The 16,636-nt window shown below is 35.3% G+C and overlaps 2 protein-coding genes and 1 non-coding gene across 4 annotated transcripts in view; all 3 read right to left on the bottom strand.

Annotated features, from left to right (window-relative positions):
- The window catches only part of LOC107174622 (receptor-like protein EIX2), a 92,534-nt gene that overhangs the window by 39,570 nt on the left and 36,328 nt on the right, over window positions 1–16,636 (bottom strand). The gene's annotated exons all lie outside the window — the stretch shown is intronic.
- The window catches only part of LOC102614135 (receptor-like protein EIX1), a 144,581-nt gene that overhangs the window by 4,679 nt on the left and 123,266 nt on the right, over window positions 1–16,636 (bottom strand). The window contains exon 3 of the mRNA XM_052433982.1: window positions 5,443–5,555. Coding sequence (XP_052289942.1) covers window positions 5,450–5,555 — 106 coding nt within the window. The 3' untranslated portion in view covers window positions 5,443–5,449. The remainder of the gene's footprint in view (window positions 1–5,442; window positions 5,556–16,636) is intronic.
- LOC127900189 (small nucleolar RNA R71) lies at window positions 10,324–10,430 on the bottom strand. Its single transcript, XR_008052203.1, has one exon. It is a non-coding gene; the product is annotated as a small nucleolar RNA R71 (small nucleolar RNA).

Genomic DNA, 16,636 nt, shown 5'->3' on the forward strand with positions numbered 1-16,636 from the left:
ATTAATTGTTTGAGAATTTGAGTAATGACCAATGGCCATAGAGAATTGAGAAAACTATTAGATTTTTTCTTTTTCTTCTTGAGTGGAAAGTAGAAGAAGCAGGATTTTTTTTCCCTCTTTCTCTTTCTTTCTCTCAAACACTAAGATCATATGGTATCTTGATTGTTGGAGGAAAAATTTAATGGATAAGTAATAAAATGTGGGGCTTTTATAGAGGTTTAAAATGAATATAAAGCTTTTTAATTATAACATATTAATTCTAACAATAAAATAGAGAATTTGTAGGATTGAAACTAATAATTTATCGATTTTGTAGGAATTAAAACTACTAAGTACTACATTAAATAAACTTTATAAGAATTTGATAGTTTATTTAGAAAAAGATAATTACAAAATAATAATAAATTAAATGCATAATAATGACTTTTAAATTCACTTTTCCCTTTTATATATAAAATAATCATCTCATGGGGCCTTTATATAAAGTGGGGCTCTAGGCAACCGCCTAAGTTGTCTAAAGGTCAAGCCGCTATTGTGCCTGAGCTACAGCAAAGCACTAATGAAAGTATGACCATTAATATTTTTCTATAAAAAACTGTTCATCTCAGCCAAAATCACAGTAACAAAATAACTCCAGGAGATGAGTATGGCGTTACGGAAGAAGGACTGGAAGAAAAAATTTGTAATCCTTTGTTCCTGAAAGTCTTTAATATTTATTTTATTAGGTTTTTCCCAAGTAGTGAATATTACATCTCTAAAGAACTCCACTGAACAATTTCTAGGTTTTGATATTAAGATTTCTGCTTATAAAACTTCTGAAAAAAAAATACGCAAATTGGCTCTTGTCTGGTAGGATTTGGGGGGCAGAGAGAGAGTCAAACCGCAAGTCAATTTATGACAGAGACTGGAGAATAAGGTGCCGTAAGGGAGGACATATACCTGTTTAATTTTTTAATATAGTCTATAATTATTGGATTAATGTTAGAACTTATTTATTTCTCAACATAGAGGAGGCTAACAACACAACTTTGTTGTTCAATATAAGTTTCATTAATTCACTTGGGTATTGAAACCGAAAATTTAGCTAACACACAAATTCATTAATTGATATCAGGTCTTTTCTTCAATGCAATACCTTATGCCATCAACTTACATAACCACTTTAGAAACCTTGAGTTACAAGATAATGCCCCACAATATCCAACACTAACCATGCATGAAAAAAAAAATGCAAGTCAATTACAGTGCATGATGATTTTGAAAACCATTAAGCCACAAAGTGAGAGTGCCACAATGAATATCATAAGCCACCAGCAAAAGTTAAAACTTAAGTAATTCATGCCAAATATTTACGGGCCAAGCAAGGAAAACACAATGAATAACAGTATTGTTATTCCTCAATCACCGGGGGCCAACAACATTAGGTACACCTACAACGAGAATAGATTTAACAGCTTAAAAGGTAGAATGCTCAACACCTTCATAGCCAATTCCAATGACAAGGGGAAAGCTTGTGGCATTATCAAAACTTGAATTTCTTGGATACATTCATAACACAATAACACATGAAAACAAAACTATGTCTAATGTTTTCTATTCACCTGAGAATGAATTATATCTACTAAAAAGCCATAGTAACACATCTTTAAAAATATTTCGCAATATAATATATTGGATTACAGAAGTGTTTGTTATGCCTCGAAGGATCTGCCTTGCATGCAATCATGACTAGAGTTTTATAGAATTGCGCATTTATGTCTTAGGAGATATTTATGCAAGTTGCTAAGAAACTTCAAGTGCTTGGCATCCAAGCCTAAAAATACCCCATTGTACTTGCCATTTTGCACAACCACGCAACACACACACAAACTAACCAGCACACACACAATCTCTCTAACTCTTGTACAAAGCTCTCTTGTAATTTATCTTTAGTGAGTAATAAAATTACATTTGGTCATATTTTTCTTACTTCTCTGTAACATTTTCGTAAGCATCCTTATTTCGCTAGTTTGAGAAGTGTTCTAAGCTTATTTAGCAACTTACGTACTAGAAGTCGTCTAAATATTACACCGATTTGCAACATAAAACACTCATCTCGTGACAGATGACTAATGAAAATAGCTAGGATAGGGTGTTTGGTTCAATAAGCCCAAAATAATTTTCTCTTTATTTTTTTTCTCTTTTAACTTATCCCTCACCTCAATTTAGACTGTCATTCTTGATTAATCATAATTAATTAATTAATTAATAATAATAATAATAATAATATTATTATTATTATTATTATTATTATACATGGTATTTAATTGTTAGTCACATTTTTTTATGTGGTTTTCATTTACTTAACTCATACTCCTCTTTTCCACAGAAAAGAATTATAGGATAACTTAACTATAAATTCATGCAAGGCTAGTTTCGGGATTAAAATTGATATTACCCCTTTTTCCCCACCAAGTACGCAATGCATTACCTCATCACTTAAATCCACTTCCAAATATTTTCGTCACTATTTTCAAAAATGTCAAATCAATCTTACCCCAACCTGTACTTGCACGCTTCCAGCAACTTGTTTTCAACCACTACTTGCTTGCACTCATTACATGCGTGGCTTGTTAAATAACTTCCAACCCTTTACATGCGTTGTTTTGTCAAAAAGTTGATTTCCTGCAGCTTACCGGCCATTACCTTTTTGTCAGGTTACTCTCCAGCGTCTCTGTGTCTCTTCTGCAGCCGTGAGATGAAATCTAACTGTGACTGTGCTAAAAGACAAACGACTGAGGTACCAAACCCATGACGCAACGTAGCTGCCCCCTTAGTTTTGGGCGGGCCCAATCTACCAAGCTTTGCTCTAAGCTTGGTCTTGTCTTATCAACGTACTTCCTTCCTGTCAATAGCTCTAGAAGAACAACTCCAATGCCGTATAAATTACTCATGGCAGTCAGATGGCCTGTTCAATTCAAACAGATATCAGTAATGAAGAACATCATAATTTTACAAAAATTCTTCAGAAACATATTTTACGAAGGATTCACTATTAAGTGAATATTTTACTTCCCACAGGACTAAACAAATATTATAAGTTTATGTATATGTTATATAAGACTATATATGATGTTCTTCTCCATATCTCCCAAAAGGAATTAGAAAATGATTATATAAATAAGGCATAATTGTTTCTTTGAAAATTTTTGAAGGAAAAATAACATAATATATGGAAGATGTTCAAGGATTGAATTAAAATTGTGATTTATTTTATCTCCTTGAAGGATCGAAAATTGAATATCCAAATGGATAATTTGTTTTTTTTTTAAACAAATAAAAGAAAAAATGCGATCACCAAAGATCAAACAAAAGCTCATGATGTGATTTTCTTGTTTTTAAATGTATATGAGGAGAAAATCATCAAGCACATATTTAAAGAGAACATGTGGTATGTGTAAATATTTTATAGCTCATTTATGCTCCGGTAGTAGCAATCTGAGATTGTTAATATGTATATTGAAGCTGTAGTTTCCTTAAGCGTTCTTATTGAAGGGAAGGGAGTTATGGACATAGAACGCTCCATGCACTATATTCTTTTTCCTTCACTAGATTTTTGTTCCATTCGATTTTCTTAGTAAGGTTTTAACGAGGCCATTTATCCCCTACCTCTATAAGGTATAAATGAATAGTGTACTTTTTTACTTTGTTAGTCTGTTTTTCATAAGATTTTTACCAGCAAAGGTTTCAATGAGACATATTTTTTTTAGGATGAACATCTAAGAAGAAATGTTATCAAATAATCATAATTTATGTAGTTGTTTATCAAAGAATCTTTTATCTTCACATTAAATAACTCTTCATTTCTTATAACTTTCACTGTCTTAAAAGAACTTATGTCTAATGATATATTTATTTACGAATTATTTACTTCATTTACAAGGTTATGTGATTACAAAAGGAGAGCTCATCTCCTTAGTTGTATATGCTTGAGATTGAATAAAATTTATCTTTAAATATCGTGTCTTCTATTTATTTTCTCTCTTTCCTTCTAATATTGTCATGCTCTTAGGTAATAAATAATTTAACACATATGCAATTATGTGCCACGTTACAAGGGAGAGCGCAACAAAATTCACTATTCCCATAGCTCTTTAATTATTTAACAAAGCAACAATAATTAGCCATACAAAAAAAATTAATTTCGAGTTAGTATAATTTAGCAAAACGCCAAATTAAACCACAAGTCATTACCATTCAAAAATGCACGTAAGGTTGTCTTTATTTACGATCTTGCCACTCCATTCAATGGCATGATGGCATTATGTTCTCAACCCACGTCATCGTCCCGGGCCACCGTTGGATTAAAAGTAGAAACGGCGGCTGGACAATGAACCAAACAACAGAAGAAATTTCTCACTCTTAGTGGACCCCACACAAATACGAAGCGTTTCTTCTTTTACCAATAGCATTTGACGATTTGGCAAGTCAACGGATCAACGGTTACGCCGCGCCAATTTTGCATGCAAAACAAAACAAGAAAAAAGTCCAATGAGTCAAAAAAGGGCCCCACAATGACAGTAGCACGTTAGTTATAATATTAATGTGCACGTTAGTTATATTTTAGAGTCAGCTGGGTCTTAAATGTGATGGCATGTGATGATACGTTCGGAAAATTGATAAAAATTAGGATAGAAAAGTCTTGTGTGATATTCAATCATATTACAGAGTCTGCATTCGAGTCAATAGTCTTCTCTGAAAATAATATTTAATTCTTTATTCATCATCATTACAAGTCATCTTCATAGAAATTTAATCAAATTTAATCAATAACCAGTTTGAATACAGTAAGAACAAATTGTTGAAAAGTTTGATTTCTTCGTTCACATTTCACCACCAATGATCCGGAATCATACGAACCTACCACCTACTTTGTTAATAAGATTATTCTAGTTTAATTAACTAATTTTATCATCCATTTAGCAGTTTTATTAGTCAACAACTCTTTAAATAGAAAGATTTGTTTTGTCTTTTATTATTTATTCACCCAATGAAAAAAAAAAAAGAGCTGATCAATAGTAGAGCAGAATTTGACTGCTTTTATTGCTGTAATGGATTAATAGTATAATTGAACTCTAACCAGAGTATATAAACGCATAGATCGACGATGGTCTAAAGAGAAACCACATACAAGTTTCTTCAAGCATATACTCAATAATACAATGTGCATCATATGAGTTAATTTTTTAGAAAGAGTCCAAATATCGAATGACCACTCTGACTAATAATGGCAAGATGCCATCCCAGAGATACCCTGCCAAAAAGATGGTGAATGAAAAAACAAAAAATGAACAATTAGTTGGAGGAACAAAAGCTTGCAAGGGAAAAAAGTAAAATTTAAGGATGAAGAAATTAAAAGCACGTGAGCTGATAACAATGACTGAAAATGTTTAGGAGTATTACCGTTTAGTTAGTTCCTAAACTTTCTTTGCAGTTTGGCAATATTCACAGCTACTATCACATAGACCCAATCTTTCATACCAGTCAGGAAGTTGAAGTAACCATGTCTCCACGGCCTATTCAGCATTAAAGTTCCGCAGACTCCCCAGAATCCAACAAACAAACCAAGAATCGAGCTCACGTAAAATCCGAGAGTTATAAACTGATCATCCTCATCTTCTAGAGTGTCTGAATCATCGTCTGTGCCTGGACTTGGAGTTGATTCTTCATCCGGACACTTATTTGCGAGTGGAAGGCCACAAAGTTCAAGATTTCCAGCGTACACTGAAGCATTGAAGCTCTGGAGCTGAGTGCCTAATGGGATTTTTCCTGACAAGTTGTTGTACGACAAGTCCAAGACACCAAGACCACTTAACTGAGAGAGGCTAGATGGAATACTTCCAGAAAACAGATTTCTAGACAAATCCAGGAAATCCAATGATGTTAACTCACCAATCTTCGGAGTGATTGGTCCGGTTAAATTGTTTCTTGAAAGGTTTAAGGCAATCAACCCCACAAGATCCATAATCTCTTCAGGAATTGCTCCATCTAATTTGTTACTCGAAAGGTCAAGGCACCTTACAAGTCCCAAAGTACTTTTGTACTCATTTTCACTTCCTTTCCAAGTCAACAGTAAATTGTTCAAATATTTATAGTAATATACAGTTCCAGGGGAAACGAAGATCCATTTGCCGAACCCAATGGTAGGATTGGAACATCTTTCGTAGGTCATGGCTGAAAAATTATTGAAACACTTTGGTATCTTTCCCGATATAATGTTGAAAGAAAGATCCAAGACTTGAATTAATCCCAGATGGCACAATTGATAAGGTATATTTCCATGAAGTTTGTTAGATTTTAGGCTAAGAACAATCAAATTTTGTAGACTTTCCCCTATCCACGTTGGTATCTCACCAAAAAATGCATTCTTCCCGAGATCCAAAACTCTCAGTTGGGAGCAATTCCTCAAAGATGAAGGCAATTCCCCGGTTAATCTATTGTTGTGTAAATTCAATGTCCGGATGTTATTTAGGAAACCCATCTAGTCCGGTATTTTTCTTGAGAATCTATTATTTGCCAAGTTAAGAACGAATAGGCTATCAAAGTGCAACCAACAATCAGGAAGCCCTCCAGACAATAAGTTACTCGAGAGATCTAAAACGTTCCATGTCTTTTCACTGATAGAACATAAGAAAGTAACTGATCCTGAGAACTTATTTTTAGAGAGATTTAAGAAAGGCGAATTTGAAGGAAGTGGTGGAATTGAGCCCTCAAAGTGGTTTGAATTGATGTCTATACTAGTACCTCCAATACGAGTACCATCAAACCTTAAAGACAAATCTGGAAGTCTACCCTTGATATGATTGTTAGAGAGATTTAAGTAAGAGAGTTTGCTGGACAAATCCCAGAACCAATCAGGAATAATGTCTGTGATTCCAACATTGGAGATGTCAAGATGCACAAGCTGATTCTGAGTTTGAAGCCATTTCGGAAAATGAGGTCCCATCTTGCAAGAGGCAAGACTTAACCATTTCAGTTGAAAAAGAGGAACCCAATTATGGCTTAATTTCAGAGCCAAAGAGTTATCAGCTAAGAACAACATCTGCAAGTTGGACATATTGGAAAAAAACGTTTCAGAGATAACACCCGTGAATGAATTCCCATCAAGTGACAGAAACTCGAGCTTCGACAACTGGCTGAGGCTCGTGCCTATTGTTCCATTTAAACGATTAACCTCAAGACTCAATGCTTCCAGGGACGAAAATCCTCCAAGATGAGCTATTGGCCCTGTGAAGTTATTCCATCCTAAATATAGCCCCTCTAGTGAATTCACCACGCATCCGCAAGACAGATTTTGAATTATCTGCGAGAATTGTCCACTGTGTTTGTTTTGAGACAAGCCTAACTTTTGTAAGCTACACATGTTTCCAAAGAATTTTGGAATCCCACCTTCAAGTTCACTATCACATTGATGAAGACTTTTAAGAGAAACCATGTGTTGAAAAGCCTCTGGAATTGAACCTCGTAATGAATTAGAGCCAAGGTTAAGATAAAGAATATTCCTACTAAGATTGAAAAGCCAAGGGTATACTGAAGAAGAAGGGAGATTGTTGTCAGAAAGATCAAGGGTCTTAATAGACGTACTCAAATTGAAGTGCCAAATAAACGATGGATTGATAGGTGGAAGAGCACACGAGCGTAGGACTAATGATTTTAGGGAATGGAGCTTGGCAACTACTTGAAACCAGTCACTAGATTTAGTGAGATTAATGTAACTCAGGTCAAGGTGTCTTAAAGAAGAAAGACGAGAAAGCCACTCTAAGCTTCCCACACTAAATAAACTAGAGTTTTCTAGGTTGAGATATTCCAATCCTGAATGGTTCCGGAATTTTCGAGGGAGTTCTAAAGGCATGCTACAAGAGAGATTGAGGTACCTCAATTTGCTGAGGGAACCAATGAACTCAGAAACTGGGCTTGCACTGAAGTGATTTTTACTAAGGTCCAAATGTCTTATTTCATGCAATTCAAGCAAAGCAGGACTAATTTCACCTTTCAAGACCTTCCTCTGAGCGTTTTCCTCGTCGGATGTTCGAAGATTAAGTACCTTGACATGGCCAGTTGTGTTGCTACAGTGGACTCCTCTCCATTTACAGCAATCTCTTTTGTCATCTTCTCTTCCCCAGGAAGACAGAACGCCATGTTCATCCACCAAGCTCTGTTTAAAAGTGAGAAGCGCTTCTCTCTCTTCATCAATGCACCTTATTATTATGTTGTTAGAATCAGCAATTGTGGGCTTCAATTGGAGAAATATCACAGAAAACAAAGCTATATTTTCAAATAGAAGGAACAACTTGGATAACATTATAATTATCATTAGCTTTGAGGATATGTTGTTATATCGAAACTCCTGGACTCCATGCCAATTTATACTACTGTATATAATCTGCATCAATTATTGAAGCCAAGAAAAGTCTTCAGTCTGCGCGTTGATTATGTGTTAGGATATGACAATTTGAGAGATGATTTGTTAGAGTGCAATTTATGCACTAGTTTTGCATTGTTTACTTCCCTTAATATCGATGTTTTGCACTTAATAATAATGTTTTACTTGTGTTTTACTTTTGTAGGTGCAATTCTATTGATTGATGATAAAATTGAGCTAAAAGATGATGTTTAAGGAGGATTGTTCTCTTGGAGAAATTTCTGAGCGTCAGAAGAACTTTGTTGATAAGGCGTGGGCGCGTGCTGTCAACTGCGGACCTGCAGTTTTTAGTTTAACGTGTTTTGTATTTTTGGTTATTTTTGTAATTACGAATTTAATATTTCAGATATTAGTATTTTATTTTAAATAGAATTCTAAAAGAGAAGAGAGAGAGAGTATTTAAGAGAGGAATCTATTGTGAAAAAGGGGGGGATTTTGGATTGGAGAAAAAGAAAGAAACCCTAGATCTAATTTTTCTCTTCTCTCTATGAAGAACTAAACCTATTTTTCTGGTTGAAGGATAACGAAGCTTTGATTCATCACTACTGTGAGATCTTTCTTGTGCTTTAATTGTTTTATTGCTTTTTGGGTATTTGTTTATTCTCTGTATTATTTTCATGATTATGTTTGTTAATTAGGTAATTGGCCACTATTTAATTATCAGCTTAATCTATTGTCAATTAAAGGATTCATCGTATGAAGAATTTAATGTTTGTGACAAATAACATAGCAGAGAGTTGTGTTGTGAGAATAAACAATCTAATTTAAATGAATCATCATATGTGTTGATTAGGATTTGGGTCTCTCTGGTTTTTCAGGCTGTCAATTGATTAAATTCTATGATCGTATCTAGGGTTGTCTATTGATTAGGGAAATAACCAACGGTCGTACCTTGGTTATCGACTAGTTAAGGAGAGATTGGCTATTAGAGGGTCTTAGTAGCTATAACCGGTCTATTCATAAGTAATAATAATAATCTATATTTGAATCAATGATCAGTAGTCGAATCAAGCTGAGTTAATTCCTTCAACCAGAGCTTTCTCCAATTTGAATTACAACTTTAATTTGCATTCTTGTTATTTTAATTTGATTTTTATTATTGTCAACAATTCCCCCATTTTACGTTTTACATTTCAAAAGGATTTAAATAATTACCGATCTCTGTGGACACGACCCTGCTCAATCACTATACACAATTTATTTAGAGTAGGAATTTATTTTTGTTGGCTTCGACAACCATCAAATTTTGGCGCCGTTGCCGGGGATTGGTGTCATTTATTTAATCCTTTTTACGTTTTACTTGGTGTATGGTTCGTTCTTCTCGTACAGGTACACTTTCGTTTGATCCTGAAATTGAGAAGACAGCTCGCCAGCTGAGACAGCAGACTAAGCGAGCTAAGCAACGATCCTCGTCGCCTTTGCTTTTTGAAACAGATACGGTGCCTAATTTAGTTGAATCATCTAGCGATTCGGAAGAACAAGTGATGGATAGACCTGCACCTGTAGAAAGAACTCTTAGAGAGTTAGCTGAACCAGACTTGAATCAGCAACCACTCTGCATTCAATATGTAGATTTGGAGGTAAATTTTGAATTAAAGTCTGGTCTTATTCATTTATTACCCAAGTTTCATGGTTTTGCAGGTGAAGATCCTCATAAACATCTTAAGGAGTTTCATGTTGTGTGCTCAAGTATGAGACCACAAGGCGTGACTGAAGAGCAGATTAAGCTGCGTGCTTTTCCGTTCTCTGTAGATGGGCTAGCTAAAGATTGGTTGTATTACTTGCCTCCTGGATCGATTACAACGTGGAATGATTTGAAGAAGCAGTTCCTCGAGAAGTACTTTCCTGCTTCAAGAGCTGCTAACATCAGAAAAGACATTTGTGGGATCAGACAACTTCCTGGGGAGACTTTATATGAGTATTGGGAGCGATTCAAACAATTGTGTGCCAGCTGTCCTCAGCATCAGATTTCTGATCAACTTCTTATTCAATATTTTTACGAAGGATTATCATTGATGGATAGGAGTATGATAGATGCTGCTAGTGGAGGCGTGTTGGTGAACAAGACCCCTACTCAAGCAAGGGAGTTGATCTCAAATATGGCTGCCAATGCACAACAATTTGGCAGCAGACAAGATGCCACTTCAAGAACGGTGAATGAGGTAAATATTTCTTCTGTTGAACAACGTTTAGATAAACTTACTTCTCTTGTGGAAAAGTTTGTTGTAGGTAATGTGCAACAGGTGAAGACTTGTGGCATTTGTTACAATATGGGTCATTCAACTGATATGTGTCCTACACTTCAAGAAGAACCCGTTGAACAAGCCAATGCAGTTGGAGGATTTCCAAGCATGCCTCAGAGGAGGTATGATCCTTATGCACAAACATACAATCCAGGATGGAAGGATCATCCCAACTTCAGCTATGGAGTTAGGCCGTCAGGATTCCCACAACAGTATCCACCAAGACAACCAACACCTCCACAGTCAAACTCCAAGTCAGGTATACCTCTTGAAGAAATTGTTAAATCACTTGCGACTAACACTCAACAATTTCAGCAGGCAACTACGGCAAGCATTCAGAACTTGGAGAACCAAATGAGTCAATTGGCGACTGCAGTGAGCCGTCTGGAGTCTCAAGTATTAGGGAGATTGCCTTCACAATCTGAGGTGAATCCAAAGCAAAACGTTAGTGCTGTCATCCTTAGAAGTGGGAAGGAGTTGCAAGAGCCTAGTAAGAAAGTGACAAAGCATGTAGAAGATGAGCTTGAGAAGAATGAATTGATGCCTAAATCTCAAGATGCGCAACCCACCAGAGCGAAACCCCTACCTATTGTGATACCTCCTCCTTTTCCAAGCCGGTTTGCAAAATCCAAGAAGGAGGAACAAGAGAAAGACATCCTTGAGACATTTCGCAAGGTTGAGGTAAATATTCCTTTATTAGATGCTATAAAACAAATACCTCGATATGCTAAAGTCCTTAAGGAACTATGCACCTCTAAGAGAAAATTAAGAGGAGATGAAAAAGTTCATATGGGGGAGAATGTTTCAGCAGTTTTCCAAAAGAAACTACCTCCTAAGTGCAAGGATCCAGGTATGTTTACTATCCCTTGTAAAATTGGTAGTGTTAGAGTTGAAAAGGCTATGTTAGATCTAGGAGCTTCTATTAATGTCATGCCTCGTTCCATTTATTCATCTTTGAATGTTGGTCCATTAAAAGAAACTGGCGTGATAATTCAACTAGCTGATAGGTCTAATGCATATCCTGATGGGGTATTAAAAGATGTCTTAGTACAAGTTAATGAGTTGGTTTTTCCTACTGATTTTTATGTACTTGATATGGAAGATGATAACTCCTCTAATTCTGTCCCAATTTTGCTAGGAAGACCTTTTCTTAAGACTGCTGGGACTAAAATGGATGTACATAAAGGGACTCTCACTATGGAGTTTGATGGAGAGGTTATAGAATTCAATATGAATGATACCATGAAATATCTTAGTGAGGAACATTCGGTATTTTCTGTGGATGTTATTAACCTTATAGTGCAGGAAGTTTTTTACAAGGAAAAGACGAAGACATTGCATGATACAATGATTTTGAGAAAGGAGTTCTCTGTTGGTCAAAAAGTTCTTCTTTTTCATTCTAAGCTTAAACTTTTTTCGGGTAAATTACGTTCTTGTTGGGTTGGACCTTTTATTGTTACTAATATTTTTCCTCATGGTGCAGTTGAGATTCGGAGTCCGACCTCTGACAAAGTTTTTAAGGTTAATGGTCATCGCTTAAAACCTTTTTATGAAGGTTTTTCGGTGAATATTGTGGAGGATGTGGCTCTCGAGAGTCCCAATTATGGAGATTGATGCATAAATGTGTCTAGCCAAAGACATAAAACAAATGCGCTTTTTGGGAGGCAACCCAAATGATTTGTTTATTTTGGTTTTTGTTTTATCTTCTTTAAAAAAAAAATTAAAAAAATGAGTTTGCTTATTTTGGTCAGAAGAAAATTTTTGATAAGGCGTGCCCACGTCTTAACTAATAAGTACTTCTGTGATTTTTAATGTCTCAAAGTTTTAAGGCGTGCCCACGTACTTATTAGAAAAGTACTTCTGAAATTTAATGTGTTTGCTTATTTTGGTCAGAAGAAAATTTTTGATAAGGCGTGCCCACGTACTTATTAGAAAAGTACTTCTGAAATTTTTAGTGTCTCAAAGTGATTCATCACTTAAAAAAAAACCAAAAATCGAAAATCACTGTTCACAAATCCCTAATTCAAAAATTACTGTTGATTATCGTTTTACAGCAGCATCAGCCCCAGCCGCAACCAGCAGCATCAGCTCCAGCCTTCACCGCGCAACCAGCAGCAGCAGACGAGTACGCCCAGAACCAGCAGCAAGCTCCAGCATCCCCAGCCCGCGCGCGCAGCGCGAATCAGCCCCAGCTGCCGCGCACAGCATCGCGCACCGCAACCAGCGTCAGCCCAGCTCTCGCGTGCAATCAACCCCAGCATGCAGATCCAGCAGCCCACTAGCGCAGCAGAACCAGCCCCAGCAGCGCGCAGCAGAATCAGCCCCAGCACGCAGCATCCCGCACGCAACCAGCAATCCACCATCGCGCCAAGCTCCAGCCGAGCAGCAATCGTCCGCAACCAGCCTACGCCCTGTATTCCAGCCGGGTGAATCGAAATCCGTGAGTGAAATTATTGTAACAATGCCGAAGAGGAAAGCATCAACTTCGAGAGTGTGGGATTTATCCCACCATTTCCGCCAAACCCATAGACGTTATGAGGATCAAAGCTCACAATTCAGGGAAGTTTCTTTTTGCCCTTAATCTTTTATCCTTACGCTTTAATTTTTATGTGAGCTTTGATTATCTTACATTGGGGACAATGTAAGTTCTTGGTGTGGGGGAGGGATTTTTGCATTATTGATGTCTGGAATTATTGTTTTCACTCTACTCATCTATTTTCACTCTACTCATCCTTAAATGATTTTGGAGTTAGTATGCTTCATATATTATTATTCTTCTTTTCTTTTCTTTCTCACTATTTTTTTCCCATCTATCTCAAACTATTCATATCTATTTTTATTTTACCATACTCTTTCATCACTCACATTTTATCTTTCACTTTTCATATTACTACATACATCTTTCTCACTTCTTATCATTTTTACCTTTTCTTTTATATATCACTCATACTTTCTTCTCATTCTACATCACTGTTGATGGTTGATTCATTTGAAGAGTGTACATGATTTGATGGCAAATTTACCAACTTTGTGAGGATTTGAGCCTATGAGCAACCACTTTGCTATAATATTTTTGTTATGTGAATATCAATCTTAGTTTGTTTATTCGAGAACTTGCTTTGTTATGCATGTTGAAGCCGCATTACGAGATTTTATGCATTAAAATGATAAGGGCAAACCCTTTTCCATTTTTCTATTCTCGCATTTTTTTTTCTCTACCCGAAGACCTTTATTTGCTATCTTTGTTTGAGCCTTAACCATTACCCATCTAATTTTCTCCGTCTACTTAACCATTTTTCTTCTTTTTGAGCCTCAATTTAAGGAGATTTTTGGACTCATTGTGTGGATATATTTTGTTGCTTTTTCTACCTTGTAATAAAGTTTCTCAATTAGATCAACAAGCATTATGCTTGAATTAAATTGTGCAAGGTTCGTTTCTTTTGTTTGATTCAAAAACAAAAAAAAGAGAAAAAAAAAACAAAAAAAAGAAAAAAGAAAAAGAAAGATCGAAAAAAAAAGAAAAAAAATGTTTACATTCTTGGTGACTTGAGTAGAAATAAGCATTTTGATATCATAAGTTCATTCAATGAGTTCATTCTTCTCATTTTGATCTCTTTTTCTTTCATAAACCTTTCTTTTTCATTCAACCTATTTAACCCCATTACAACCCTTTTAAGACCCTTAGATTTTTGCAATTTTATTCATGTTTTGTGGATTGAGATGTGATATATGAGCAAGCTTATGGTAATAGCATTCTTTGATTTGATTTGAGTGAATAAATGACACCCTAAACACTTTGAGTGCATAGAGTGAAGTTATTGAGAGGGCTATTACATCTTGTTGCACTTGAATTTTGAATGGATCTTCTTGGTGGTTGAATGTTCTTATTCTATCTTATGAGATTCTATGCTTTAAAATCCTTGTCTATCGAATGTTGATCGACTTAATTTCTTGAGGTATGCTTGCTTAAAATTATTTTTGGATGAGTTGAGATGAGAATTGAGTGGAGATTTGGGATTAATCTTGAGTTATATGCTTGAGGACAAGCATCATCTTGGTGTGGGGGAATTTGTTAGAGTGCAATTTATGCACTAGTTTTGCATTGTTTACTTCCCTTAATATCGATGTTTTGCACTTAATAATAATGTTTTACTTGTGTTTTACTTTTGTAGGTGCAATTCTATTGATTGATGATAAAATTGAGCTAAAAGATGATGTTTAAGGAGGATTGTTCTCTTGGAGAAATTTCTGAGCGTCAGAAGAACTTTGTTGATAAGGCGTGGGCGCGTGCTGTCAACTGCGGACCTGCAGTTTTTAGTTTAACGTGTTTTGTATTTTTGGTTATTTTTGTAATTACGAATTTAATATTTCAGATATTAGTATTTTATTTTAAATAGAATTCTAAAAGAGAAGAGAGAGAGAGTATTTAAGAGAGGAATCTATTGTGAAAAAGGGGGGGATTTTGGATTGGAGAAAAAGAAAGAAACCCTAGATCTAATTTTTCTCTTCTCTCTATGAAGAACTAAACCTATTTTTCTGGTTGAAGGATAACGAAGCTTTGATTCATCACTACTGTGAGATCTTTCTTGTGCTTTAATTGTTTTATTGCTTTTTGGGTATTTGTTTATTCTCTGTATTATTTTCATGATTATGTTTGTTAATTAGGTAATTGGCCACTATTTAATTATCAACTTAATCTATTGTCAATTAAAGGATTCATCGTATGAAGAATTTAATGTTTGTGACAAATAACATAGCAGAGAGTTGTGTTGTGAGAATAAACAATCTAATTTAAATGAATCATCATATGTGTTGATTAGGATTTGGGTCTCTCTGGTTTTTCAGGCTGTCAATTGATTAAATTCTATGATCGTATCTAGGGTTGTCTATTGATTAGGGAAATAACCAACGGTCGTACCTTGGTTATCGACTAGTTAAGGAGAGATTGGCTATTAGAGGGTCTTAGTAGCTATAACCGGTCTATTCATAAGTAATAATAATAATCTATATTTGAATCAATGATCAGTAGTCGAATCAAGCTGAGTTAATTCCTTCAACCAGAGCTTTCTCCAATTTGAATTACAACTTTAATTTGCATTCTTGTTATTTTAATTTGATTTTTATTATTGTCAACAATTCCCCCATTTTACGTTTTACATTTCAAAAGGATTTAAATAATTACCGATCTCTGTGGACACGACCCTGCTCAATCACTATACACAATTTATTTAGAGTAGGAATTTATTTTTGTTGGCTTCGACACCCATCATGATTAAAGCCAAGAAAAGTCGCCGGCGAATCCCAAACACCCAACAATTCAAAGCATGGATAAAGAAAGTCGTACATGAAATAAAATAAAACTAGCGTTGGTTTACGTTTACCCAAACAAAATAAAACACATTTTATTGAAAATAAGAGAACTATGATGTTTACAGTTTTGGTATATGTCGTTACTTGATGTTTTGTTTGGGTAGAAATTTACTTATAAAAAGCTTGTCCTGATAATTTATTCATGCTTTCCTTTCATATTTAGTGAACTGTAGACTGAATTGAACAAATCATGGACAAAATCACCTGATTACTGCAGTGGTCAAGTACCCAGCTCCTCTGTTTTTCTCTATCTTCAGAGCTCCCCTGTTAAGCCACGTTGAAAGTAATATGTTTGATGGAAAATTGGATGGAAGAGTAACAATTACAAGCATTCAAATTGCTTTGCTCTTAAATCTGTATTTTAATCAGTAGAACAACAACCGATGGCGATTGATACTGCGCTAGCGAATAAACAGTTGATTCCTAATATAATAATAATACCTGAGTATTGCCCATCAAATCCAACACGGAACATTTTTATAATAATACTAATCGGTTGGGCCTGCTAAGTAACGGTTGAGATGTTTATAATACTAATATAATAACAATACCAACGTAAATA

The sequence above is a fragment of the Citrus sinensis genome, chromosome 9 (assembly GCF_022201045.2).
Source record: "Citrus sinensis cultivar Valencia sweet orange chromosome 9, DVS_A1.0, whole genome shotgun sequence".
NCBI lineage: Eukaryota > Viridiplantae > Streptophyta > Magnoliopsida > Sapindales > Rutaceae > Citrus > Citrus sinensis.